Raw genomic sequence first — 25,291 nt, 5'->3', positions numbered from 1 at the left:
GATTTGTTCCATAAAGTCCATCATTTATGTCCAAACACCTCCTTTTGTTCGCGCGTTTAGTACACAATCCAAACTGACAACGCGCTGGCAGGTCCAGGCGAAAGTTCAGATGAAAAGTCATATTACAGTTCGTAGAAAAATGTCAAACTAAGTATAGAATCAATCTTTAGGATGTTTTTATCATAAATCTTCAATAATGTTGGCACTCTGCCAGACCTCTGACTCAATCCCCTCTCATTCCCCCCTCCTTTATAGTAGAAGCATCAGACAAGGTTCTATAGACTGTTGACATCTAGTGGAAGCCGTAGGAAGTGCAACATGACCCCATTTCCACTATATCTTGGATAGGCAAAGAGTTGAAAAACTACAAACCTCAGATTTCCCACTTCCTGGTTGGATTTTTTTCTCAGGTTTTTGCCTGCCATATGAGTTATGTTATACTCACAGACATCATTCAAACAGTTTTAGAAACTTCAGAGTGTTTTCTATCCAAATCTACTAATAGTATGCATATATTAGCAACTGGGACTGAGTAGCAGGCCGTTTACTCTGGGCACGCTTTTCATCCAAACGTGAAAATGCTGCCCCCTATCCATAAGAAGATTATGGGTGTTTTGAATTATTCATCACCTTAGAAAGCCTTGTCCATTTTGTTGTGTTTGTCTTTGAAACAACATCCATAAAAAACATGTTTTCCACTCAGTTTCAACCTGTTGTCCCACGTCATTAGCAACCTGACAGTCATTGTTGGGTACTGAACACATGTCCAGAGTGCATAAAAGGAGACGACCGTGACTCAACGGTCACGTGGAATTTGACTGCGGTCATAACTCATGACAACCGGTGTAGCGGTAATATGATCACCGCAACAGCCCTACTCCAGACTATAGCTCCAAAACCAGTTGTAGTTGTACAGGATAAATAATCCTTTAAATCATCCTGGCATCTGGGAAATTAAGCCAGCGTGGGGTTTAAGACAACAACCCCCGTGTAGATAACCACAGGATGAACCCAGAGTGGCTTATGATGCCCCTTGGTCTGCATGGGAGGAGTGGAACCAGCCATCACTAAGCATTCTTAGTGTCAGCTATATAAAGAACTCTGCATTTCTGTAAAGGTTAGGCTGCCATAGCCCAACAGTCAAGAGTGTTGGGTTAACTAGTCTCATTATTGCAATAATGAATCGATATTAAATAAAGATGATGGTTTGAAGATGGTTGTCCAGGTCTCTCTCAGTATGAATTTCCACTACATTTTTGGCAACGAGGAGGTGATCTGCAACTTCAAATGTTGACCGCTCCTGAAGATCTGGGTAAACTGTGAACAGGGGATCAGAAATTGGGATCTCAGGGAAAACCACACTCATTATTGAGCATCTCGACCTGCCTATGATCTGAGAGGTAGCGGTCACGGGTGGATGCCAGATCTCGGACAGAGTACTGAGAGAGGGAGGCTTGGACAATCTATCAATAACTGACACAAAAAATACAAATAAATAAGTACGCTCAGAGTGAGTTCTTCCTTAAGAGGGCCACAGCTGAGGTAACTAGCAGGACTGAGTTGAGTTAATAAGAATGTTCTTAAGTGAGGTATCCTTTGGGCATGATTGTTAATTAGCCAGTTGCGGGTAACCAAAATTCCAGCCCTTAGTACTGAATTGATCACAGTAGGACTGGTAACCTGCGGGGGCACTAGTCCTGGAGAAGTTCTATTAGATGAGGGACCTGCGCCTGTAATTATAGTGTTATATTAGTTATGTTTTTTTTGTGTTTTAACAGACATGCCCTGGGTTACTATTGTTAGGTGTTATTGTGAGTGTTTTGATATTCCTGGTACTTAGAAAATACAAGATAAGATGTGATCTTTGGGACCGTGTTACATAGTTAGATAGGAGACATGGGTACTCTGTAGGGAGTTTTGTACATTTGGATAGACATAAGAGAATCTATACCATAGTAATTGCAGTAGGCGATATCCCAGTGTGGATACAGCCCCCCGTTGTGGGACCACTAATTGGGCAATATTTTGATAAGGGTATGGGTTTCCCTGTTCATATAGACAGGGTTTGAAATCTAAAAACAGGCTACATCACCCACAACTCAAAATGGGAAAACAGGCTACCTAAGTATGGCTCCCAATCAGAGACAACGATAGACAGCTGCCTCTGATTGGGAACCACACCAGGCCAAACACATAGAAAACCAACAACATAGAAAAAAGAACATAGACTGCCCACCCTAGTCACACCCTGGCCTAACCAAAATAGAGAATAAAAAACCTCTATAGCCAGGGCGTGACACTCATTTCCCCGTGTGTCTTGTGAATGTGATATGAGAGTTGTGTGAGTGTGTGAAATAAGTGTTCATCTGAAGTTTGGATAGTAAGATATAGAAATGTGTATAATAGGCTGATTTCAATTTGAATAATACGTTTCCATATATAGAGCTGCTTTGTAGGGATGGAGAGTCGTTGGAAACGCACATGGAGTGGTTAATTAATGGGAGTACCTAAGAGTTCCTACATTATACATGGATTCTGTGAAGATATGAAAAAAAATGAGAAATTGGTATGTTTATAATAGTTTATTAGAAATTTGATAGTGATAATAATATGTAACAGGTGTACAAAGTATTCTGGTAGGTTCAGAGTGGACTCTTTATGGATCATTTSTTAGAGATAAGGTTAAAGCATTATATGACTGTCTAAACGGATTTATCCCGGACGGGTAATACATTTAGAGAAAACTGCCCATATGGCCTGAAAGTGTATTTTTTTGCAGTAAGAGATGAATTGCTATATTTATTGAATAAATCCTTTTTTCCATGAAGTTAGAGCGAATTAAGGTGGAATTTCGACGTAACCTAGGGTTTGTCATCAAGATAATAATCATTACAGAGCAGATGTGATGTAATGAAGGAATTGCGTTATGTCGCAAGAGAAATGATCATCCGTTTTTATTGACCTAACCAGATCTGTTTCCAAATCAATGCATGTCTATTCAACTAGTGGGACACTTTGACGATCTGGTAATTGTGTTGTTATTRTTTGCCAGATGTTAAGACCACAAACCATTATAATTGGATAATTTGGGGGATATATTTGTCATTTCAATAGCATTGGGTCTATGTTACTGACTGCAATCTGAGTTTCTGATTGTCATTTCCAACTATTGCCATGTTTTTCTCAGATAGATATAGCAGCCAGTGTTTGTTTTAAGATGTAAACTGAACGTTTTAATAGCTTGCTTAGTTCAAATCGAAAGGATAATTTATTTAACATAAATAGCGAGCCGTTTTCGAGGTAGTACGTTTTTTGTGTGGCGTAAAATGGTGTGCTGGAATAATCTACTGAGAATGGAGTCGTATTTGAATCACTGAACTGAATATATGCTTGACAAAGAATTGCGTTTGTTTTATTACCTGTAGCCTGATCAGAAGAGACATTTACCTAAATCTAATTAATTCTGATAATAGCCGATTGGCAATATCGATAGAGCTGTGGCTATGATCATAATTGATAACTAAACATGGGTATTATTTGTTGCATGATAAACCTAGGCTACAACAGCAATGGATCGAAGTTGTGGGCAGTAGGAGGCTGTAGTACTGTGCCCACCGGAATGTGTTTTTTCCTTAAGAATTGGCTAGTGTATTTTATACATTTGGCGCATTACATTACATCTTATGATAATAGACGTTTAATAAGTGTGAAGCAGAAAGGGAATATCCAGCAGAGGTCTAAGGCACTGCATCTCAGTGCAAGAGGCGTCACTACAGTCCCTGGTTCGAATCCAAGCTGTATCACATGATTGGGAGTCCGATAGGGCGGCGCACAATTGGCCCAGCGTCGTCCGGTGTAGGCCGTCATTGTAAATAAGAATTTGTTCTTAACTGACTTAAAGGTAAAATGTAAACAACAACAACAAAAAACATTTTAAATTTAGAGTAATATTGTTAGGGTAGAAGACTACAATGAAAACAGCGCCTTCTAGTAAGGAGAGAATAATCATGTTTGATTTATTTTCTTTTCTAAACCTTACGATGGGTGACAGTAAAGAAGACATTAATAAGGAGGGTTGATGTAAACTTAATGAGTGTTGAAAGTATGGGAATGGTAATATGTATTATTATTATTTTTTTGATAGCACTCTAATGATGCAATATTTTAGTAATTTGAAAAGCTTAAGTTTCAATACAAGGTTAAATGATGAGTAGAGGGATTGAGTTTTGAGATTGTAAAATAGATTAGCTGCGGTTGAAGGCAGGCAGTGGGACATTTGAAGTAGAGATATGAGAAACTTTCTTTGACAGTTTCTGATTATTGTTTCTCGGTTTTGTAGTTTAGGTAACACCAGTAAATTGGAGCAGGAAGGTCATTTAAAACGATCATCTGTTTCCATTACGTGGAACAGTGTCAAGTATTTAAAGTGAATGTTTTAATATTGAATATTGAGGTCCTAGATATGTTACAACGAGGTTTATATTTTCACTAAATTAATGCAACAGGTTAAATTGATAAGATTAGAGGCGAAAGAAACGCACACCTATTTAGGCGAGGTTCTGGCTAGCGGAATATAACTCGTAAAGGAGAGCCGCACACTCTAGGAGCTCAGATGCAATAATTGAAATAACCTAATATATAACGTTTCAACAGACAAGCTGTCTTCATCAGGGTATAATGACAAACACTGTGGGGTGACTAATTTATATGGTGTCAAAGGACACACACAGGTGTCTGTAATCATGGCCGGGTGTGGCCTGATATCATTGGTTAATTCTCAGATATAAAAAATAACATACCAAAAACATGAATGGATAGCATATGATCATAGATACAATTTGGCTACATAGGCCTACAAACATTTACAATAGCAAAATCACAATAATCACAAGAATGGCTTCAGATCAAAGTCTACGTTGAGACCGAAGGGAGCAAGGGTCTTTAAATTAAAGATCCAGGCAGCCTCTCGTTTTAACAATAAATTGTCGAGGTCACCCCCTCTCCTAGGGAGGTTGACAAGGTCGAGGATAAAGTCTACTTCTGGAGAAACTCTGACAAAAGAGGTCCTGCTCCTCCTCTCCATGACAGACGCAGGAGGGGAGCCGCTTACTTCTATCCACCCCAGTCTGACCAACGCTCTACAACCAGCTCCTCATCCGCTTCCAGTCGCAGTTTTTTATCCAACGAGGGAGTGAGCGGACGGAAGGGCCGAGACGGCCGCGGGCACGCGCACCAACGAGATGCCGCACCCGACGGTTGTAAAGGACACCAGCAGTATGATCTCTATTACTGAATCTCTTGATCCTCTCCCTTATAATACTTTGTTAGTTACTTTTGATGTTGAGTCGTTATACACAAATCTTCCACACGAGGGCGGTATTGAAGCTATGAAAGTTTTCTTCTGCAACGTGACCCTAATGAACTACCTTCTAGTGCATGCATTATAACATTGGCTGAAATAAACTCAGCAAAAAAAGAAATTTCCTCTCACTGTCAACTGCATTTATTTTCAGCAAACTTAACATGTGTAAATATTTGTATGAACATAACAAGATTCAACAACTGAGACATAAACTGAACAAGTTCCATAGACATGTGACTAACAGAAATTGAATAATGTGTCCCTGAACAAAGGGGGGTCAAAATCAAAAGTAACAGTCAGTATCTGGTGTGGCCACCAGCTGCATTAAGTACTGCAGTGCATCTCCTCCTTATGGACTGCACCAGATGTGCCAGTTCTTGCTGTGAGATGTTACCCCACTCTTCCACCAAGGCACCTGCAAGTTCCCAGACATTTCTGGGGGGAATGGCCTTAGCCTTCACCCTCCGATCCAACAGGTCCCAGATGTGCTCAATGGGATTGAGATCCGGGCTCTTCACTGGCCATGGCAGAACACTGACATTCCTGTCTTGCAGGAAATCACACAGAGAACGAGCAGTGTGGCTGATGGCATTGCCATGCTGGAGGGTCATGTCAGGATGAACCTGCAGGAAGGGTACCACTGAGGGAGGGAGCATGTCTTCCCTGTAATGCACAGCGTTGAGATTGCCTGCAATGACAACAAGCTCGGCCCGATAATGCTGTGACACACCGCCCCAGACCATGACGGACCCTCCACCTCCAAATTGATCCCGCTCCAGAGTACAGGCAGGCCTCGGTGAATGCTCATTCCTTCGACGATAAACGTGAATCCGACCATCACCCCTGGTGAGACAAAACCGTGACTCGTCAGTGAAGAGCACTTTTTGCCAGTCCTGTCTGGTCCAGCAGCAATGGGTTTGTGCCCATAGGCACGTTGTTGCCAGTGATGTCTGGTGAGGACCTGCCTTACAACAGGCCTACAAGCCCTCAGTCCAGCCCTCTTTAGCCTATTGCGGACAGTCTGAGCACTGATGGAGGGATTGTGGCTTCCTGGTGTAACTCGGGCAGTTGTTGTTGCCCTCCTGTACCTGTCCCGCAGTGTGATGTTCGGATGTACCGATCCTGTGCAGGTGTTGTTACACGTGTTCTGCCACTGCGAGGACAATCAGCTGTCCGTCCTGTCTCCCTGTAGCGCTGTCTTAGCGTCTCACAGCACGGACATTGCAATTTATTGCCCTGGCCTCATCTGCAGTCCTCATGCCTCCTTGCAGCATGCCTAAGGCATGTTCACGCAGATGAGCAGGGACCCTGGGCATCTTTCTTTTAGTGTTTTTCAGAGTCCCTAAAGTTTTCATAACTGTGACCTTAATTGCCTACCGCCTGTAAGCTGATAGTGTCTTAACGACCGTTCCACAGGTGCATGTTCATTAATTGTTTATGGTTCATTGAACAAGCATGGGAAACAGTGTTTAAACCCTTTACAATGAAGATATGTGAAGTTATTTGGATTTTTACGAATTATCTTTGAAAGACAGGGTCCTGAAAAAGGGATGTTTCATTTTTTGTTGAGTTTATGTGCGTGACGTCAGTGTGTTGTGTACTGGAAAAGGGACTATTGCATCCTTAGAAGGGGCACTACTTCATGTTTCTAAATGATTTCTTTATTCAGACGAAGGGWACTGCTATGGGATCCCCCATGGCTCCTAAATATGCTCATTTGTATGTGGGTTACATGGAGAAACAGTCTATTTTCAATCCTCTCAACAATGTTTTCTTACCTAACATTATTATTCGGAAACAGTATTTTGATGATATTTTTGTTCTATGGAGGAGTGATGAAAAACAGCTCCAGGCGTTCCATGCTTTTCCTGTTCTGAATATCTGAGATTTACTATGCAATTTGACACACGTCAAATCAGTTTCCTTGATCTTCTCATCTTGTGTGAAGATAATGTTCTATACACTGATCTTTACAGGAAACCTACTGATCGTAACAGTTTGTTGAGGGCTGATAGCTGTCACCCACTTCCCTTGAAAAACAGTTTCCCTTACAGTCAATTCTGTTGAATCAAAAGAATTTGCAAAAAAAACACTCAGATTTCAAAAGAAAATTCAAAACATAGCAAGACATGACCTTTTTCAAGGTCAGTCTCGCAAAAAGAAGCATTCTTGCGTATTAACTACATGCTATTCAAAGTGCTCTGAACAAATTAATGGAATAGTTCACAAACATTGGCACATTCTAAGATCCAATGACCGTATCGGTAATGTGTTTTAGGACCCTCTCTTGGTCGTATTCTCGCAGGGCAGAAACCTCAGAGATCAATTGGTAAACTCTGATTTACCAGCCCAAGATATCCCTGCACAACGTCTATGTGTGCCCCTACTGGATGGAAACTACAAGTGTAATGGCTGTGCTCAATGCAATGGCACTTATAAATGTAGATCCTTCAAACAACCCCCAACAGGGAAACAAATCCCAATCAAAGGTGTTATCACATGCTCTACTAAGGCAGTTATTTATCTTATAATTTGTCCTTGTGGTAAAAATGATATGGTTAAAACAAAGCGCGAATTAAAAGTACGAATCTCGGAGCATCGTAGCGCCATTAGGTGCAAAAACTCGATTTACCCAGTTGCGGCCCACTTTTTGGAAGCAAACCACTCGATTTCGTCTCTACGTTATATCGGCATCGAGCATGTCACCCTCCCTAGGAGGGGTGGTGACCTCGACAATTTATTGTTAAAACGAGAGGCTGCCTGGATCTTTAATTTGAAGACCCTTGCTCCCTTCAGTCTCAACGTAGACTTTCATCTGAAGCCATTCTTGTGATTATTGCGAGTTTGCTATTGTAAATGTTTGTAGGCTTATGTAGCCAAATTGTATCTATGATCGTATGCTATCGATTTATGTTTTTTGTATGCTATTTTAATATCTGAGAATTAACCAATGATATCAGGCCACCATGATTACAGACACCTGTGTGTCCTTTGCCACCATATAAACCAATCACCCCACAGTGTTTGTCATTATACCCTGATGAAGACAGCTTGTCTGTCAAAATGTTGGACATGAGGTTATTAAATTATTGCATCTGAGCTCCTAGAGTGTGCCGCTCTCCTTTCATTTTTCAACTGATAAGATTACCGGAAAGGGGCTCTGGGATTGTTTACTTTAGAAGGTGTCTATTCCACTTAATGGAACATTGTATTTTCTGATGTGTTTGAGTTGGATTCTTTCTTCCAGGACTGATGGAAGTCCACTACAGTATGTGTGTTAAGGGAAACCTTAAATAGGGCCTGGCAAATGTAGTTTGTTTTTACCGTACATTATGAAGATTTGTTAGTGTTTTTAATGCTATGTCTGATTTATTATGAGTGGTCTTTTTAATGAGCTTTTATTGGGTTTTTCACAAGTTTGAGGATATGTATTTTAAAGGACATGGAATTTTCTGACGTTTTTCTTTTCTGAGTTTTAATTGAACACGTGAATTATTTTGATAAGAAATGTACTGAAGAAGCTTACTGTAACCTTTGGATATGGAATGTATGAAATGTTTCACTGTTTTTAAATACTTAGTCAAATAGAGAAAGAAACTGTCACACCCTGATCTGTTTCACCTGTCCTTGTGCTTGTCTCCACCCCCCTCCAGGTGTTGCCCATCTTCCCCATTATCCCCTGGGTATTTATACCTGGGTTTTCTGTCTGTCTGTGCCAGTTCGTCTTGTTTGCCAAGTCAACCAGCGTTTTTCTCTCGGCTCCTGTTTTCCCCAGTCTCTCTGTTTCTCGTCCTCCTGGTTTTGACCCTTGCCTGTCCTGACTCTGAGCCCGTCTGCCTGACCACTCTGCCTGCCCCTGACCTCAAGCCTGCCTGCCGCTCTGTACTGTTTTGGACTCTGCCCTAGCTATGAACACTTGCCTGTCCCCGACCTGCCTTTTGTCTATCCCTTGGATTATAATAAATACCAGAGCTCAAACCATCTGCCTCCTGTGTCTGCATTTGGGTCTCGCCTTAAGTCGTGATAGAAACACTTATTTCAAAGGTTTGAATGACCTTGTCCTGACTTTCTGGTGTGGTTTGATCGCCCTCACTAGAAAGCTGTGTGGTAATTGGATGATGATTTAAAGGTGATATTTAATACTGATTTTAAGGTAATTTGTAATACTCATAATTAAAGAGAAGTTTATAATTAATAGTCATATGTGTGATTCGGACCACGAGAAGGATAGACCTGTCTCTAGTCTATTTTTACTAAGGAAGTAATTTTTTTAATGGCGTTATTAAGGGTAGTAATTCTAATTTGATTCACAGTGTTTTTTACACATTACTCAGGTGGTGAGTCGTGTCAAAATGGGGGAATTACCAGTCCTCTGAGGCTTTTGGATTGACGTTTACACACCTTGAGTGATATGTAGAAGTGTATTGAATGGTGTATTGTTGGTTGTTTGGTTTCTATACAAATCTCACCAGATTGGGTCTGCTGGATTGTTGGGATTTCTCCCGATGGGTTAGAGGTCTAACTTCCTGACCCTGTTACTCTGCGATGAGGTTGACAGTATGATAAGGGAGTATAAACCAAGTTGGAAAATTGTTTCAACGGAATGTGTTATTCTCTTTGACATGTGTTTTAGAGATTTGCATTGAGAATATTGGTAGTAGTAATAATTTGTCATACAGTAAATCATTTGTTTGGATTTCTTGAATTGCTTGTCTGGATTTCCTGAATCAGAAATGAACTGAACTATACTGTTGTTCTGATCTGTCCTTTTTCGAGATTATGGCGAAGATGGTAGAGTATCTAGATGCACGGAAGGGACAATTTGACCAAACAGTGTGGACCTGAAAATCCCCTCTAACCGGCCGAAGAAGAGCGACAAAGGTGTTCAATACGGCCCTGTCCTGCACCACCTCTACCGAGAGACCTGAGTCCGAGCCAGCAACCTGTACCACGTGGAGTGAGCATGAAGAGAGATCCGTTCCAAAACTTCTCTTATGTTGCTGGTATACTGGTTGGCAAACGGACAAGACATAATAGGAGTTTGTGGTGGGGCTCTAGTCAGACATTAGTCTGTTTGTGAAAATCTGATTATTCCTTAGACATTGAAATTGGAACATATGGTAGCAACATTACAAGATTATGCAATAGAGTGGGGTTCTTAGAACTCTCTTTCTTTCTGAGTGAACTGAGAGGAGTCTTTTGAAGCTTGGGCTGGCAACTGATTAAGTGATGGCTAGGGAATAAAACCAACAGCCACATTCCATTCTATGATTAGTGGTGCATGTGAGACATATGTCTCCGGACTGACTGAGCCTGCATTCATAGATATGATGTGATGTGTCTGTCTTGAGATAAAGAGAGCCCGGGGGAGTAGGACATAATCCTTATTGTGTATAATCATCCTTGCATCTGGRAAACGGCACCGGATGCAGATTATGACAGGATAAACCCAAAGTGGCTTATGGTGCCCCCAATCTGCATGGGAGGGGTTGAACCAGCCATGACTAAGCATTCTTAGTGTCAGCTATATAAGAAACAGCATTGTCTGTAAAGGTTTGACTCTTGGTCCAACACTCAAGGGTGTTGGGTCGACCAGCCTAATTATTGCAATAATGAATMAATATTGAATAAAGATGATTGTTTGAAGAAATGACAAAGTCTCTCTCACTTGATTAGAATATTCCACCACAGACATTATCATGGGCCATTCACTTTGAACTGTGAAACTATCTGAAGAAGAAAATGAAGACATGGCAGAAGATTACGTCCAGGGAAAGGGGTGGGTGCGTTTGTCAACTGTGCCGTAATTGATTTAGACTTGTCTGAAATAGTTTATTTTGTGGTATCAGGTTGATTGAGGAGGTCTACACACTGCTAAATGTATAGTAATTTAGGCTAAGAATGCATTGAGATACTGTAATTATAATTGCGATGATAAAGTTAATACTACAATTATAGGATGAATATATTGTATGTTAATATAAATGTACATTCTGCCAGTGTTGATGTGTGTTAAGTTGAGTGTTTTAACTTTGAGTGATAGAACCAATGTGAATCATTGAGCAATGTCATTCTAAATTGAGTTTTAATTATGATTTGGAAACTGAATGATTTTTAAAACTGAGTAATTAATTTGAGTAAGTTTTTAGTATGTTAATAACTATACGAGTGGAGCAATTAATGTATTATGGGTTGATTGTTTTGATTTATGCTGATTGTGACATGTGTAAAGAAGTTGTATGCCAWAGAGATTGATACTATTCTCAGCATGCATTTTGTGAATGGAGAGGGTGAACAATGATCCGGAGAGTGAAAATTATCCTAATCTATTTTATTATATCCATTAGCAAATTACATTTTGATGATAATGATAAAAACTCAGGAACTATTGCAGGTTTGTGCTAATGGCACATAGCCATAGACGTTGCCTTATAGATAATGGGATTATGATGCTTGTCCTGTTTTATGTTCATTAGGCACTAAACTGAATACATTTTACTTAAACCGGGAGTCACTACCTGGATTTGTCCAACAAGATATGCTAATTTTTGTTTCTACCATGCTGACCAATGGCAGTATGCTCAGTATCAACATGATGATTTGTTTCGTACTGATGAAAAATGTACTCTGACTTAGATTGCTGAGAAATTCTTAGCGATAACATAATGTCTTTTTAAACCTTGTAATGGAGCAATGTGATAAAACAATTACGTATTTACCCGATTTATTTGATAATAATGGTTAGCAATTAATATTTAACTAATAGTAAGACATTTCTGTTCTACTAATGCTGTGTCTTTATGGTCTCCACTCCCTGCAGCTAATCTGGGTTTATGGGTCACTAGAGATGGCTTGASCTGACAAATTAATTGAAGACTGAACTCCATAGACAATATGTGGTGAGTGCAACCGAGATAGAGATAGCCTGGAAGAGTTTAGAACAATCCTTCATTGTCTCTAAATCATCCTGGCATCTGGGAAACTAAGCCAGGGTGGGGTTAAGACAACAACCCCCTTGCCCCTTGGTCTGCATGGGAGGGGTGGAACCAGCCATGACTAAGCATTCTTAGTGTCAGCTATATAAAGAACTCTGCATTTCTGTAAAGGTTAGGCTGCTCGGCCCAACAGTCAAGAGTGTTGGGTTGACTAGTCTCATTGACTAGTCTCATTATTGCAATAATGAATCGATATTAAATAAAGATGATTGTTTGAAGATGGTTGTCCAGGTCTCTCTGAATTTCCATGACACTAGACAGCCGACAATGTGCATGTATAGCAAACGCTGTGCATGTCGCCTCAAGGGTAAGCTACCCTTAAATGTAGCGTTATGCGTTATAACGTGCCTTGCATTGAATCCAGGCCTTAAGATGAATGGAACACAACCGCACAGTATTTTGACCCATGATTGTTTACTTTAACAGTGAAGTACAGATCCCCACATTCATAAAGCATTTCTCTCTGTCTCAACTCAGAAAGGCACTCACGGCGAAAATTCTCTCTTCGGGAGGACAAACATTAACATACATTCAGTCCTTCACGTCCAGTTGTCATCAAATAAAGTCTTGAGGAAATAAAATGCCTGAAAATATTTTTCAAAAGCATGAAAAACTATTGATACGGGGTACTGTATAATAAAATATAGACTGGATATAATCTCTTCATCTATCATATTGATTTTTTAAACTAATTTTCTCTGTTCACATGCACTGTTTTTCATGATCAATGTCATTATGTTCTCTCGATTCATGAAACTTCCCATCCCTCAATCCTCCCACCCCCTTATGCTGCAAGAAATACCTTGCCATAAGGAATCACCGAACTCTCCCAGCGAGCTCTCTAGTCACCGGCCGGCAGATAAGTTGCTGAATGTCTCCTCCCCCCATTAGAAATGACTGATCTTCAATAGTTTGATCGCTAGAGGTAGTGCCTGGTGAAACTTGGCCGTAATTGTAGGCCCCTAGAATTACTGGGCCAGAGCAGGCTCCAGATCTGATGTGGCAGTCCAGACCTCCTTTTCTATGTAGGTCTTCCCACAGTCCTCACATTGGGACTTGGGCATACTGCCATGGATGTGGGCCCTGTACCTGCTGAGATTCCCCCTCTCTGAGATCCCAGTGCMGCATTCTAACCAGAGGTGGTGGATCAGCATTGTGTTTAAGCATGTTCCCCCTGTCGTTGAAGCGTCTGTTGCAACAGGGGCAGGGGAACGGCTTCTCCTTGCTATGAGTGCGAATGTGCCTTTCCCGGTCGTGCTGGGATTGAAGGCCTTCCCGCACTCCTGGCAGGCACAGTCTTTGGGTGTCCTTTTGGGTTCCAGAGACAAGGAGTAGGACACCACCACCACCTCTATCTCTTCCTCTTTAACCTCGACATTATGTTTTTTTTCCTGTGCCGCACCATCGAAGAGCAAGGATGTCGGCGACTGGGTCGTCCTGGAGGGTCTGGGGTTCGGCAGGCACCCAGGTGGGGYCCTCTTCCCTCTCCTTGTCACCTGACTCAGAGTCTGAGCCCAGCATGTCAGAACGGGAGCGGCTGGCGGACTCAAAGCCCTGTCGATGCTGGGACTCACCCAGGGCCTCGTCGTCCTCAATGGGGGCTAGCCAGTCCTCAATGCCCTGGTTCTCCTATACCTCTGATTCTGTCTCAAACTCCTCCCTACTCACAGGTTTGGAGCCTGGAGCCTGCAGCCTGTGAGGGCTGAGAAGAAGCCTGAGGCTTAGGGAGAGTGGAATACTTTGGACGTGGCACTCCTCCAGACTTCTTCAGCTCTGCTTTCTCCTCCTCTGTCTTTGCAGGATTGGCTGGATGTATGGGCATTATCACTTTTATACAACGGGTTACAAACATTTTCAAATAATGATTGACATTATTTTGATTCATTTATTCATACTATTTCATCCTTCCACAAGACATAGTCCCGACACAAATCTAGGGTTGCTACCCAAACCGGCTGGTTGTTCATTCTATCGGTTCAGTTGCCAGAGACACGACCAGTCGTTCAGTCTTTTTGATCTGTATCTATCGACGCGACACAGTCGTTCGTTCTAGATGTTCTATTGCCATACTGGCAGGCAGCGTTCTGTTCYGTTGCTTGCTAGCTAGCCAACTACGGCTAACTTACAGTCACGTCAAACAGTGCAGCCAGAATAACAACAGTAGCTGCATTTGCGTTTGTTTAAGCTGTTTTCTAGTGACATTTATTTGGATACATCCATAACAATGTGCTAATGAGGCGCGATTTCGCCTGGCATATAAAATSTGCTCACTCATCAAGASACTGTTGTTCARAGGAGMTAGCCAACAACACAGCTAACACAATCACKTCAAAYTGAAGCTGGAAAGACTGCAAACTAGCTGCACTTCSTTTCATTTGACCTTTTTTTCAATTAATATTTCTTTGTATATACTGTATCCATAAAAATTATGCCAGGTGATTCATGATTTCGACTGGCTGAGAAACGCTGCCTGCCTGTCTGTCTTGTCCTAATTCCCAACACGTTCTTCACTATGGGACAGCTGGAGATCGAATTTGAATATTGAAACAATTTCTCAAGCGTCAGAGAGACAGACGGCAAGGTTTATACAAATCTCCACTGCTGGAAACTAAATGTTAGTCTAAAAGAAATGTGAGATAATGTCTTGATGATTTTTATAGTGGAGATCAAGTTTATAAATTGCCTGGCTGGGCTGATGAGACAGTAGATTGCGCAGTCAGATGGAACAGAGTTTTAAACCGCATTCCAGACGGTGTCTATTCCACAAGTTTCCACCGGGCTAAATCTATGACATTAAAATGCCTATACTGTTTCGTTGGTGGACAGTTGATTTATTAGCACCACCTAATGCACAGGAGTGGAGAGGAGTGAGGAGTTGGAAATGACCTGCAGTGCTCAGCTCTGACTTCATCTCAAAACGTCTCATTTATATATATTTTTCTAGTTTTTTTGTTGTTGTTGCATATTCTCTTATCGATATGTGTATTTTGATGACCTTTGACCTCAACATTGATGAATCTGTACTGATATGATTTTCATGTTATGACCTGTTCTCACTTTTATTCACACGGTGTCATCTTGGTCATGAGAGTCATCGGTCACAATACAAAAGACAACGTTTTGAAATCAAGATTTTCCATTTTATTGAAAAGTTGGCCAGGATTCTGTACAGCAGAGAGGGTGTGCGATACACAGGATTAGGAAGTGGGGGGAGGATATAAAATATCCTATTCCCATGGTACATCATACCCTGAGACGAGAATCATCATTGTTCCCTCTTTGGTGCTGCAATGGAAAGGAATGCGGGATGGGGGGGGGGCAAGGTCGGACCACAGGAGAGAAAGAGAAGAGTAGAGATAGAGAGTGATGGAGGGGTTGTCTGATTTTCAGGTGTTCTCTAGCCAGGCGGTCCCTCTCCCTTGCTGTTTCAGATGGTTGGCTTCAGCCAGGGGTTCGGCAAGGCCTCAGACATCTCTCCCCCTCTCTCTCTCTTCCTCCGCCCCTCTCCCTCTCTTCCGCTCTTTCTCTTTCTCTCCTTCCCTGAGCCTCACTTGCTGGCCATGGTGTAGCATCCCTGCTGGTGCCACTGCATGTCGCGGATACGCCTCACGGACTGGAACTGGGGGTGGCGTGCGCCGAACTCGTTGAAGTGTTTGAAGTCGCCCTTCTCCAGCAGGTACTGGGAGCCACGGTATCCAGGGAACTGGTAGCCCACCCAGGTGGGGGGGGGGGGGGGGGGGGGGGGTGGAGAAAAACCAATGATGTCACTATGTAGGTCACTGATATAACAGCCGTTCTCCTACAGTCTTTTCTTTCTAGTTCTATGTGTTCTTAATTGTGAGATTAAACTGATTGCTTTCGCTGAATTGTTGAATTGGCAACACTTACGTTCCGCAGCTGACCATGATGCTGCCGACCCTGTCGGTGAAGCCGTAGGAGAACAGAGAGGGAACGTCATCGTCCATGATTTCCATCTTACGACCCTTGAACTCTCCAACCTCGTACAGGCAGATCTTGTGTTTCTCTGGGTCCTGGGAGAGAGGGGAAAGGATAGAGGTGTGTGATTATGAGGGAGGTGTTCCAAAGGAGAGACATTTAAAGGAGAGAGACAAAAATGGAGAGAGAGTTACAGAGCAAAGAGAGAGAGAGAGAAAAGTCAGAGAGAAAAATTAGAGAATATAATTGACAGATGACAAAGAGAGAGGAATGGTGGAAGGCGAGAGGAGTGTACCCACCATGCGGACGGGCCTGAAGGACAGCAGGTAGTCATTCTTCTGGCAGTTGCTCCAAGTGTCCCAACGGGGGTACTCTCCCTTCTCTAGGATGTAGTGCTCACCACATAAGTTCATCTGCTCGAAGCCCACGAAGCTATACAGAATAGAAAGAGAGTGTCACATGATTGTACAGCCGCGTTGACATATCTAATTATGATTAAAAGACATGTAAATATACTGCTACTTCTACCATTATCCCACAAAGCTACAGAGATAGCAGGACAATATTACATTACTAGCAACTAACATATMGTTAAAGCAACTGGAGTGGTTGACTTACGGTCCACACTCAACGCGGAGGGAGCGGACGCGGTCCATGCCCATCTCACACACGTTCATGCACTCGTTGCTGATCTCAACCATGCGACCCTGGAAGTTCTCCTGGTCAAACACAAACATCTGAGGGGGGGGAAGCAGAGAAGGAGAGAGACAGACAGATGAGTACAACATAAACGCTGATGATGTCTGACTGTATCAGTGATCCAATGAAATTCCATTCGATTGGATCCAGGAGATGTCAGTTGGGGGCTACTTGCCTTGTAGGACATCATGCCCATCTCGGACTTCTTGCTCTGGGTAGCCTTCCCGTCGGTCTGGGAGGCAGCCTTGGACTTATCACTGGACATGATGACTGGAGGGAGAGAGAGAGAGGGATGAGCATGGAGTGAATGGATGGAGGGTATCATGAGAACAGAGGGATATTTGAGGAAAGGATGGGGTTGGGGACACAGAGTCTACGTGTTTTAATATAGTGATGTGTAATATCAATGTAACATGTATTATTATAACTAGCTACTTGTAATTACTGATTTCAAAATGAAACACTGTTCTGTCTCCCCCCTACTCCCTTTACCTGTGTATGCAGCTACCAGCATGTGTATGATGTATGGTTGTCTGCTGCTCTTACCTGTGTGTGTGTGTGATCTGCCTCACTCAGAGAGTGTGTGTGGCTCGGAGCATGCCCCGCCCTTTTATACGCTGGCGCCCAGAGGAAGTGGATTAGACACAGAGAAACAAACCTGCTGAGGTCAGAACCACGGGACAATAGAACCACCGCATCATCAGAGAGGGACAGCCAGAGGGGAGGGGGCAGCCACAGGGACCAATGAGATCCATAGTTCATTGGGAAGGATTGGAGGGGGGTTGATAGTGGAATACTGATGATAGGATCTACCACAAACAGATAAAGTATCTGAGAGATAGAGACATAACACAGTAAAAGTATATGTTATAAGCAAGCACACAAACTGATGAAGGTTTTATAACCAGCTACAAAGACCTGTATGTACATTGCTATTGTGTGGATATTGGTTTAATTAATTGTGTCCATGATATTTACTGAATAGGCTCCCTATTTACACTATGAGAGGACATGTGCATTGTGCTATATCATCTGACCATGATCGTAATCAGTCTCCAGTTTACGTTAGAAAAATAAAAWTTCTGGTCGTCTTGTCTTGTCTCATCTCATCGCAATTCGTTTTTTTGACAGTTGAATAGGAGCTCAGGCCTGAAGCCGTCATTAATAAATACTGTTTAATTGATGCATTATTGGAACTCACATTATCAGACTACGGGGTTTTGATTGAGATAGTATAATGTCTATAAGGTGTCGGTATGATTTAGGTGAAGTGTGAGGAGTGACGTTGAGTGGTGCAGTGTTTTATTTTTGCCTTGATAAGTTTCTGTGTTTGGAGGGGCCAGGATATTATGGACAGTATATAACTCAAGAATGGATGTGTGGCATGATTCAGGCATGTGTTTGTTTGTGTGTGTGTTTGGAGACTGAAGTAATACTATTGAAGATATGTCAAAAACGTTCTCATACTCAAACTTTTCCATCCTGTCCATATTATATTTTATGCATATGTGTATACTGACCTTTTTTTACGCCTTTAATCCCCACATTCTCCACTTCTATCCCGGTCTTTGTGACCGCCACGCGCCAGACTGCTGACCAGCAGGAACTGACCGTGTTACTATTGTTCTTTTCCCATTCTGGGCAAACTCCTATCAACGTGCACAGAAAGGACTGGCGTTCCATAACATGTGCTGAGCTGGCGTGTCGCGCGGTTTCGATGGCACGACCAACAAGAACAGGAGCACGCTGTCGTCCAGTGTTCCATGTGGGGAAAAAGTTATTGTGCGCGCACCAAAGCCCTGCACCATGGACGCGCTCCAAGAGGCGCGCTTCTCGTCAGTCCATATAAAACTGAAGCGCCAGGATCTCTCAAAAGCTCTACGCGAGATAGCGTTAAGCGCGTGCCACTCCCGAGCTCATCACGAATAAGTGCCAAACTAGGTAAGGTGCCAACTCCGTTACGTATTTAATGAAAATTTTTAGGGACAGTAAGATATGTTATAATGGGTTTATTMAAGACGCTTTTATACATTAATTTAAAACTCACCAAAAAGCACGAACCATGTAATAACACGTTACCCTGGATTGTACATCGCATAGATTGGCTACATAATGTATAAACTCGTTTAACTGATCCTGGTCTCCATATTGCGCTGTTCTGTGCGGGTGTAGCCTACTGACTTGAATGGACAATAAACGATGTGCTGTCTTATCGCTAGGTCACAATAATATCGATTTGTTGTGTATTATTTGTCTTATACGACTGGCTATACTAGGGAGCGAGCATGTTAGATTAAACAAAATAATGTTGCTTTATCATAGATTCATTGATCGGCATTATTAGTATACAATTTAGTTTAGGGGTCAGGTCGTTCATCCAAGACTGTTTAGTGACATTTGTGACGTGTTAAAGGTAGGTTMATAGGTTTTGGTGTGAAATTGATACTTAGTCGTGCACACTTGAATACCAGTGTGAAGCTTTGATTACAGAATAACATAGAATATAATACAATAAATACATCATGTTTACTCTGTATGTGTGTACTGTTGGTGTTGAGGTGACGTGGTGTTAGAGAGTTGGGGAGATTGTGTAACTGAAAGTTTGCCCCCTGTCTTTTAGGTGTAAAGATGCACAGAACAACTAGATCCCCAATGATGCAACCCCTGGTCAACTCGGGAATGGGCATAGCTCCTTTCTTCAAGGTAACACACCTTTAAGTTGAGACGCATGCAGGAGCACACACCTTTGCATAAGTGGAATGGGCCCTGTCACCTTAAATGTCCCTTTCTCYACCTCATCTTCCATTTCTTCCCCCKCTCCCTCTCTCTGTAGGTGACTGTGTTCGAGCAGGAGCACTTCCAGGGCAAGTGCCAGGAGTTCACCTCTGAGTGCTGTAACATCCACGAGTGTGGTCTGGACACCATCCGCTCCATCAGAGTGGAGAGTGGAGCGTGAGTCTCACACTGTTCCGTCTGTTTAGTGTGTATGATTGACTAGCGATAGAGGAATACAGGTGGGTACTCTGTGTGTACTCTGTGTGTGTGTCTGTGTATAGACTTTACTGTGAATTGCTTACTTACGAGTCCTTTCCCAACTCATATGTTAAAAGTAAGAACATTTGCAAATAAAAATGTAAAATAGTAACAATAAATAACAATAACGTGGCTCTAGAATGTGAACGTGTGTGTGTATGTCATCAAAATGCATGTGTGTGTTATTGTGTGTTTTTGTGTGTATGTGTGTTTGTGTTGTGTTGCATGTGTGTGTTGGACTTCAGTGTAAGCATGTGTGAGTGTGTGGGTAGAGTTCCCAGTGAGTGGGTAGAGTCCAGTGTGTGGGTAGAGTCCAGTGTGTGGGTAGAGTCCAGTGTGTGGGTAGAGTCCAGTGTGTGGGTAGAGTCCAGTGAGTATGCGTAGTCATTGTAAAAGGGCCAGTGTAAAAAAGGGACAATGCAGTAGCCATTTGATTAAATTGTTCAGCAGTCTTATGGCTTGGGGGTAAAAGCTGTTAAGGAGCTTTTTGGTCCCAGACATGGCGCTCCAGTACCGCTTGCCGTGCGGCAGCAGAGAGAACCGTCTGTGGCTTGGGTGACTGGGGTCTTTGACAATTTCCCCGGGCCTTCCTCTGACACTGCCTGTTATAGAGGTCCTGGATGGCAGGGAGCTCCGCCGCAGTGATGTACTGGGCCATCCGCACCACCCTATGTAGCRCTTGCRACCGAGGGCGATGCAACCWGGCAAGATGCTCTCGATGGTGCAGCTGTAGAAGTTTTGAAGGATCTRTGGGGCCATGCCAAATCTTTTCAACCTCYTGAGTGGGAAGAGGCGCTGTCGCACCTTCTTTGCGACTCTGCTGGTKTGATAGGACCACATTAAGTCCTTGGTGATGTGGACACAGATGAACTTKAAGCTCTCGACCTGATGAATGAGTGAATGTGTATACTCTGTGGGTGTTTTGGTTTATAGTGGCTGGTTCAATTTGTGTGTATAAGATGCTAGTACAATGTGTTTAACTCTCTCTCTCCCCTCTAGCTGGGTGGGCTTTGAGCACCATGATTTCCAGGGCCAGCAGTTCATCCTGGAGAGAGGAGAGTACCCCCACTGGGACGCCTACAGCGGCTCCCTGTCCTACCACGTGGAGCGTCTCATGTCCCTGCGTCCCATCTATTGTGCTGTGAGTAAAGTGTGAGAGGAGAGAGAGAAAGAGAGATGTGAAAGTGTATCAATGCATTTTTGGGCCAAACAGATACATTCTATTAGGGCCTTCTCCTTGAGAAAACCCCCCCAAAAATATTGGAATATGATCATCTTTGTGTGTGTATATGTAACCGTCCTCTCTCTCTCAGTCCCACATGAGCAGTCGTATGATGATCTTTGAGAGAGAGAACTTCATGGGCCGCAGTGTTGAGCTGTGTGACGACTACCCATCCCTGCAGGCCATGGGCTGGTCCATGCCCGAGGTCGGCTCCATGCACGTGCAGTGTGGCGCGTAAGTTAGCCTCTATTATTCACCGCAAACACACACACACACGCAACGTGTGAGCAAACAGCTGTGGAAGCTGTGGTTTCATCCTTTGCGCACACCATTGATACACATGCCAGAGACACCAAAACGCAGTGTTACTTAATATCCCATATCTTTTCCCTCAGCTTTGTGTGCTACCAGTACCCCGGCTACAGGGGCCAGCAGTACATCATGGAGTGTGAGAGACACAGTGGAGACTACCAGCACTGGAAGAACTGGGGCTCCCACTGCCAGACCCCCCAGATCCAGTCTATCCGCCGTATCCAGCATTAAGAGGGGCTAGTAGAGGCTGAGAGGCCCACGGACAGCAACCCCTAGCCCAGGCGCTGCTCTACCCCCCCCCTACCCTGACAGGAAGAGCAGTCGCCCCTAACTACCGATTCACCACGTACCACTGACACTCACAGCCGYGCCAAGGTACGATAACAGACTATATCGCACTGTAAAGGCACAGGAACACGCACACACATACTGACATGACTGACACTCACAGACGTACCTATATTGATATAACACACACCGTGTCTTTTACCAGGTTAAAGCACCCGCACACAGACACACACACCTGCGCTGTTCTACCTGAACCCCCCAACCCCTCTGTCCAAGTCACCTGGGCTGAGCGGRGAGCCAAGCCACACACCGTGCTCGAACCAGAGGAGACGTCAACGTATCCTCAGAAAACAGTTTCAAGATGGCTGCCTCTGTAGTGCAGCTCTGATGTGATGTGTGTAGGAGTTTGAACCACAGGTTACCTAATAAACTAATGTTCACTTCAGTCGCTCAGGCCTGTCCTATCATTGTGTGTTGTGTGTGAGTGTAGGACAGGGGTCTCCAACCTTATCAAGCATGAGAGCTATTTTGAAAAAATTAAACATGTCGCAAGCTATTCCTTTTTTTTAAGCTTTCAAATATGCATATTTTTCTCTCCCCCGGGTCCTTGGTGTACAAGAGAAAGTAGTGCACTGTTTTCTGTCAACATACCTGGTAAAATAATGGTTCATAAACAACTCTGAGGGTGGCCCTATAAAATCTATATTTAAAAAACAAACCAAATTCAGTTATATATTTGACCAAATTATGTTCTCTGTTGTATTTTTCCTGGTTTTAGAATTTTGGGGGGTTTTCACTCTCGAAATTACAATTGTTCACGACAACAAAATTGGATGTTTTGAGTCCATGCTTAAATCACATCTGGAAGAAAACTAACAAATGTAGATGTTTTTGTGTAATTCCCCTTTAATTGCGAATTTAGCAAGTGAAGAATGTGTCATCTAATGTGCTGGTATATCGATGGTTCTGTGCCGCTGCTGCTCATTTCATGGCAAAGTTTGCAAATAACAAATAATAGATACAAATTATATACTAACTTCTGATATACTTTTGCCAGGTGAGCCTACTTTGCAGTTAACATTTAATTGAGAAGGTTTCGGGGAAAGTACTGAGTGATAGACCAACGCGCGCACCACACAGACAGACGGGCAACATTGCTGGAAATTAATTGGCATATATTGTGTTAGGTTTGGCTTTTTAACCCAATAGCGGCTAACCAGGGCTGGAATAATGTCAATGCTATGTTGATTTGATAGTAGCTGGGAACTTGCGGTGTCTGATACTTGTTAGATTTGTTTATGACAGTTTGCGGTGGAACACGTGAAAATTGCATGTAGTTTCAGGTGGGCTGCGAGCTACTGGTAACTCGCGATCGACCTGTTGAGGACCTCTGGTGTAGGAAGTCTATCACACATGCCATACGGGAGGCAACTGTAATAATCAGCATAATAAGCATCTTAAAATGTGATATTTGGTTCTAACATAATAAACCAAGGGCTTGCATACTGCATGTCAAACCCTCTAATAAAAATGGGAATAACTGAAAAACGACTCCACAAATGAACCTGTTGCGTTTTACAAAAAATGAATACCCTTGCATCAGTCATAGAGATCACCGTCACCACCTGCTGACCACTTAAAGACACTACAACGCCGTGACAGACATTCAAGCTATTTAGGCTGCACTYAAAATAGATTCACACAAGGACACACAGGTATTAAGAAAATCTTTAATCTCGTAATCTGGTTATAAAACTGAAAACAGTCAACCAGTCAAACTGCTGGGGAGAACAGTAATAATGAGAAACAACAACAAGACCCATGACGTGAAGTGATTTCATTCTAGAACAGTCAGAAGCAGAATCGGATGATGGTTATGCCTGTGATGATTGACACTCAACCAACCAGAGCCCTCAATTCCTGTGAAACTAAACGAACAGCAGTGTAAAACCTGATCTGGTGGCAACTCACCAAAAAAAACATTTGCTATATGAACCCAAACTCCTCTCTACAAGAGGCTAGCAAAGCTTGTGTTTTTCTACACGGGTCATTGAAAACCTAAACACAATGATGTGTTAAAAGGTCTGGGCAGTGAGATGTAGACAAAGAAAGAAAACAACTGACACACACATTCAAAACTGACAATCTATGTGCTGAAAACTAGAACTCAAGCACAGAGCCCTATAAACTGGSTGAGGTAGAAATAGGTACAGCAACGTATCAAATACTTCCTCTTATTTWTWWWTTTTTTTACCTCCATTCATCCTCTTCTGTTTAACAATTGGTAACTTGGACGAACTCAAATCACCCAACTTTCACAAACTCCCAAATCCTCTTTTACGTAAACATTCCTGCTTCTCCATCAAGCAGAAACCTGTACATTCCTCGTTGTTTTGCGATGGCTGTCTATGTGGTAGTCCTCTGAGTTTGTACTTGGAGATTTGTCCATACCTCCTGTCTCCTAGCAGGGAGGGGGAAGCAGGTTGCTCACTGTAGGGAAGCAGGGATAGGACGGGCATGTTTATACTGTAGTTAGTGTAGAAGTTTAAAAAAACAACTCTGATTAGAGTTGAGTGTGACAATCTGACTGCTCAGTCTTGATCATGTAGGCTACCGTGTGTCTGCATTCCCCTCAGTCAGTTCAGAGACGACAGATCCGATAGAAGGGGCGTGGGTCCAACTCTCCTCCAATGACATTGATATCTTCCTCTGAACTAAGCCCCGCTAAAGCCCCCAAACACATCCACTTCCTCTTGCTCCCAGCTTCCTGTTGACCCTTCGATGTCCACCTGTTGTGGACACCAAATGATGGGAGAATGGAGGCTTCACTATCCCAGAATGCATCTGAACTGGGACCTTCCACTCTGCTATTTGGATTGCTGGGTTGTGGAGTTCTGTTGTCTGTTTATCTGCTCTGTCTGTCATCCATTCTTCTAGAGGCTCTTCAATAGCTCCGATGTCCTCCATATCCATTTCTTCTTCCCTTTTCTCCATCTCTTCATCCATACATACGTTTCTCCCTCTCTTCTGTATGATCGGTCTTTCGTGGTTTGAGCTCGGTCCATCCGGTTTCCTCTCCTTGTCCCTCTCGTTCCCATTCTCTCCATCTCTCACTCAGCTCTGTGTCTGCAGGACCACCCTATTTTTCTGGAAGGCTGAGGAGGCAGTTACCTGAGTGACATTGACATCCTCCTCCTCTGTGGTCACTTCCTTCCCAGACTCCTCTCTGTCCTCGGGGTGTACCTACTCTCAACAGGCTGGGGGTTCTGGACCTGTGAGCGTATGGGCCGGCGCGACTAGCTCTGCTTCTGGACTTGTCCTCGCTGGCTCTCTCTCCTCCCTTACCTTCGTCATCTCCTCCTTCACTCCCCTCCTTTTCTCGCTTGTCCTCGCTGGCTCTGTTTCTCGCTTGTCCTCGCTGGCTCTGTTTCTCGCTTGTCCTCG

General features: G+C 43.1%; 3 protein-coding genes across 3 annotated transcripts; 1 reads left to right on the top strand and 2 right to left on the bottom strand.

Annotated features, from left to right (window-relative positions):
• Positions 1-13,173: 13,173 nt before the first annotated feature.
• On the bottom strand, positions 13,174-14,179 carry LOC139028171 (zinc finger protein 775-like). The gene is given in 6 exon segments (XM_070445020.1): positions 13,174-13,379; positions 13,382-13,511; positions 13,513-13,622; positions 13,625-13,695; positions 13,742-14,050; positions 14,097-14,179. Coding segments are annotated over 6 exon segments (909 nt in total).
• Positions 14,180-15,475: 1,296 nt separating this feature from the next.
• On the bottom strand, positions 15,476-17,628 carry LOC111967513 (beta-crystallin B1). The gene is made up of 6 exons (XM_023992585.2): positions 17,539-17,628; positions 17,168-17,262; positions 16,912-17,030; positions 16,593-16,725; positions 16,248-16,388; positions 15,476-16,078 (listed from the first exon to the last, which is right to left on the bottom strand). The coding sequence occupies exons 2-6, from the start codon at positions 17,255-17,257 to the stop codon at positions 15,905-15,907; spliced, it is 657 nt and encodes a 218-aa protein (XP_023848353.1). The 5' UTR covers positions 17,258-17,262; positions 17,539-17,628; the 3' UTR covers positions 15,476-15,904.
• A 1,112-nt stretch (positions 17,629-18,740) lies between these two features.
• Positions 18,741-21,891, top strand: LOC111967512 (beta-crystallin A1-2-like). Its single transcript, XM_023992584.2, has 6 exons — positions 18,741-18,933; positions 19,613-19,695; positions 19,826-19,944; positions 21,025-21,166; positions 21,339-21,481; positions 21,643-21,891. The coding sequence occupies exons 1-6, from the start codon at positions 18,756-18,758 to the stop codon at positions 21,788-21,790; spliced, it is 813 nt and encodes a 270-aa protein (XP_023848352.2). The 5' UTR covers positions 18,741-18,755; the 3' UTR covers positions 21,791-21,891.
• The last annotated feature ends 3,400 nt before the right edge of the window (positions 21,892-25,291 follow it).

Source organism: Salvelinus sp. IW2-2015, linkage group LG8 (assembly GCF_002910315.2).
Source record: "Salvelinus sp. IW2-2015 linkage group LG8, ASM291031v2, whole genome shotgun sequence".
NCBI lineage: Eukaryota > Metazoa > Chordata > Actinopteri > Salmoniformes > Salmonidae > Salvelinus > Salvelinus sp. IW2-2015.
Note: the sequence above shows the minus strand (reverse complement) of the source record. Positions and strands in the feature narration are given on the sequence as shown.

What these genes read in the sequence shown, in the direction of transcription:
- LOC111967513 (XM_023992585.2), bottom strand. Translation starts at nt 17,257, where the DNA reads ATGTCCAGTGATAAGTCCAAGGCTGCCTCCCAGACCGACGGGAAGGCT. An exon ending in TGGGCATGATGTCCTACAAG is followed by an intron (nt 17,031 to 17,167) that starts GCAAGTAGCCCC and finishes CCCCCCCCTCAG; the next exon opens with ATGTTTGTGTTTGACCAGGA. An exon ending in CTCCGCGTTGAGTGTGGACC is followed by an intron (nt 16,726 to 16,911) that starts GTAAGTCAACCA and finishes TATTCTGTATAG; the next exon opens with CTTCGTGGGCTTCGAGCAGA.
- LOC111967512 (XM_023992584.2), top strand. Translation starts at nt 18,756, where the DNA reads ATGTGGGGAAAAAGTTATTGTGCGCGCACCAAAGCCCTGCACCATGGA. An exon ending in ACGAATAAGTGCCAAACTAG is followed by an intron (nt 18,934 to 19,612) that starts GTAAGGTGCCAA and finishes CCTGTCTTTTAG; the next exon opens with GTGTAAAGATGCACAGAACA. An exon ending in TGCGTCCCATCTATTGTGCT is followed by an intron (nt 21,167 to 21,338) that starts GTGAGTAAAGTG and finishes TCTCTCTCTCAG; the next exon opens with TCCCACATGAGCAGTCGTAT.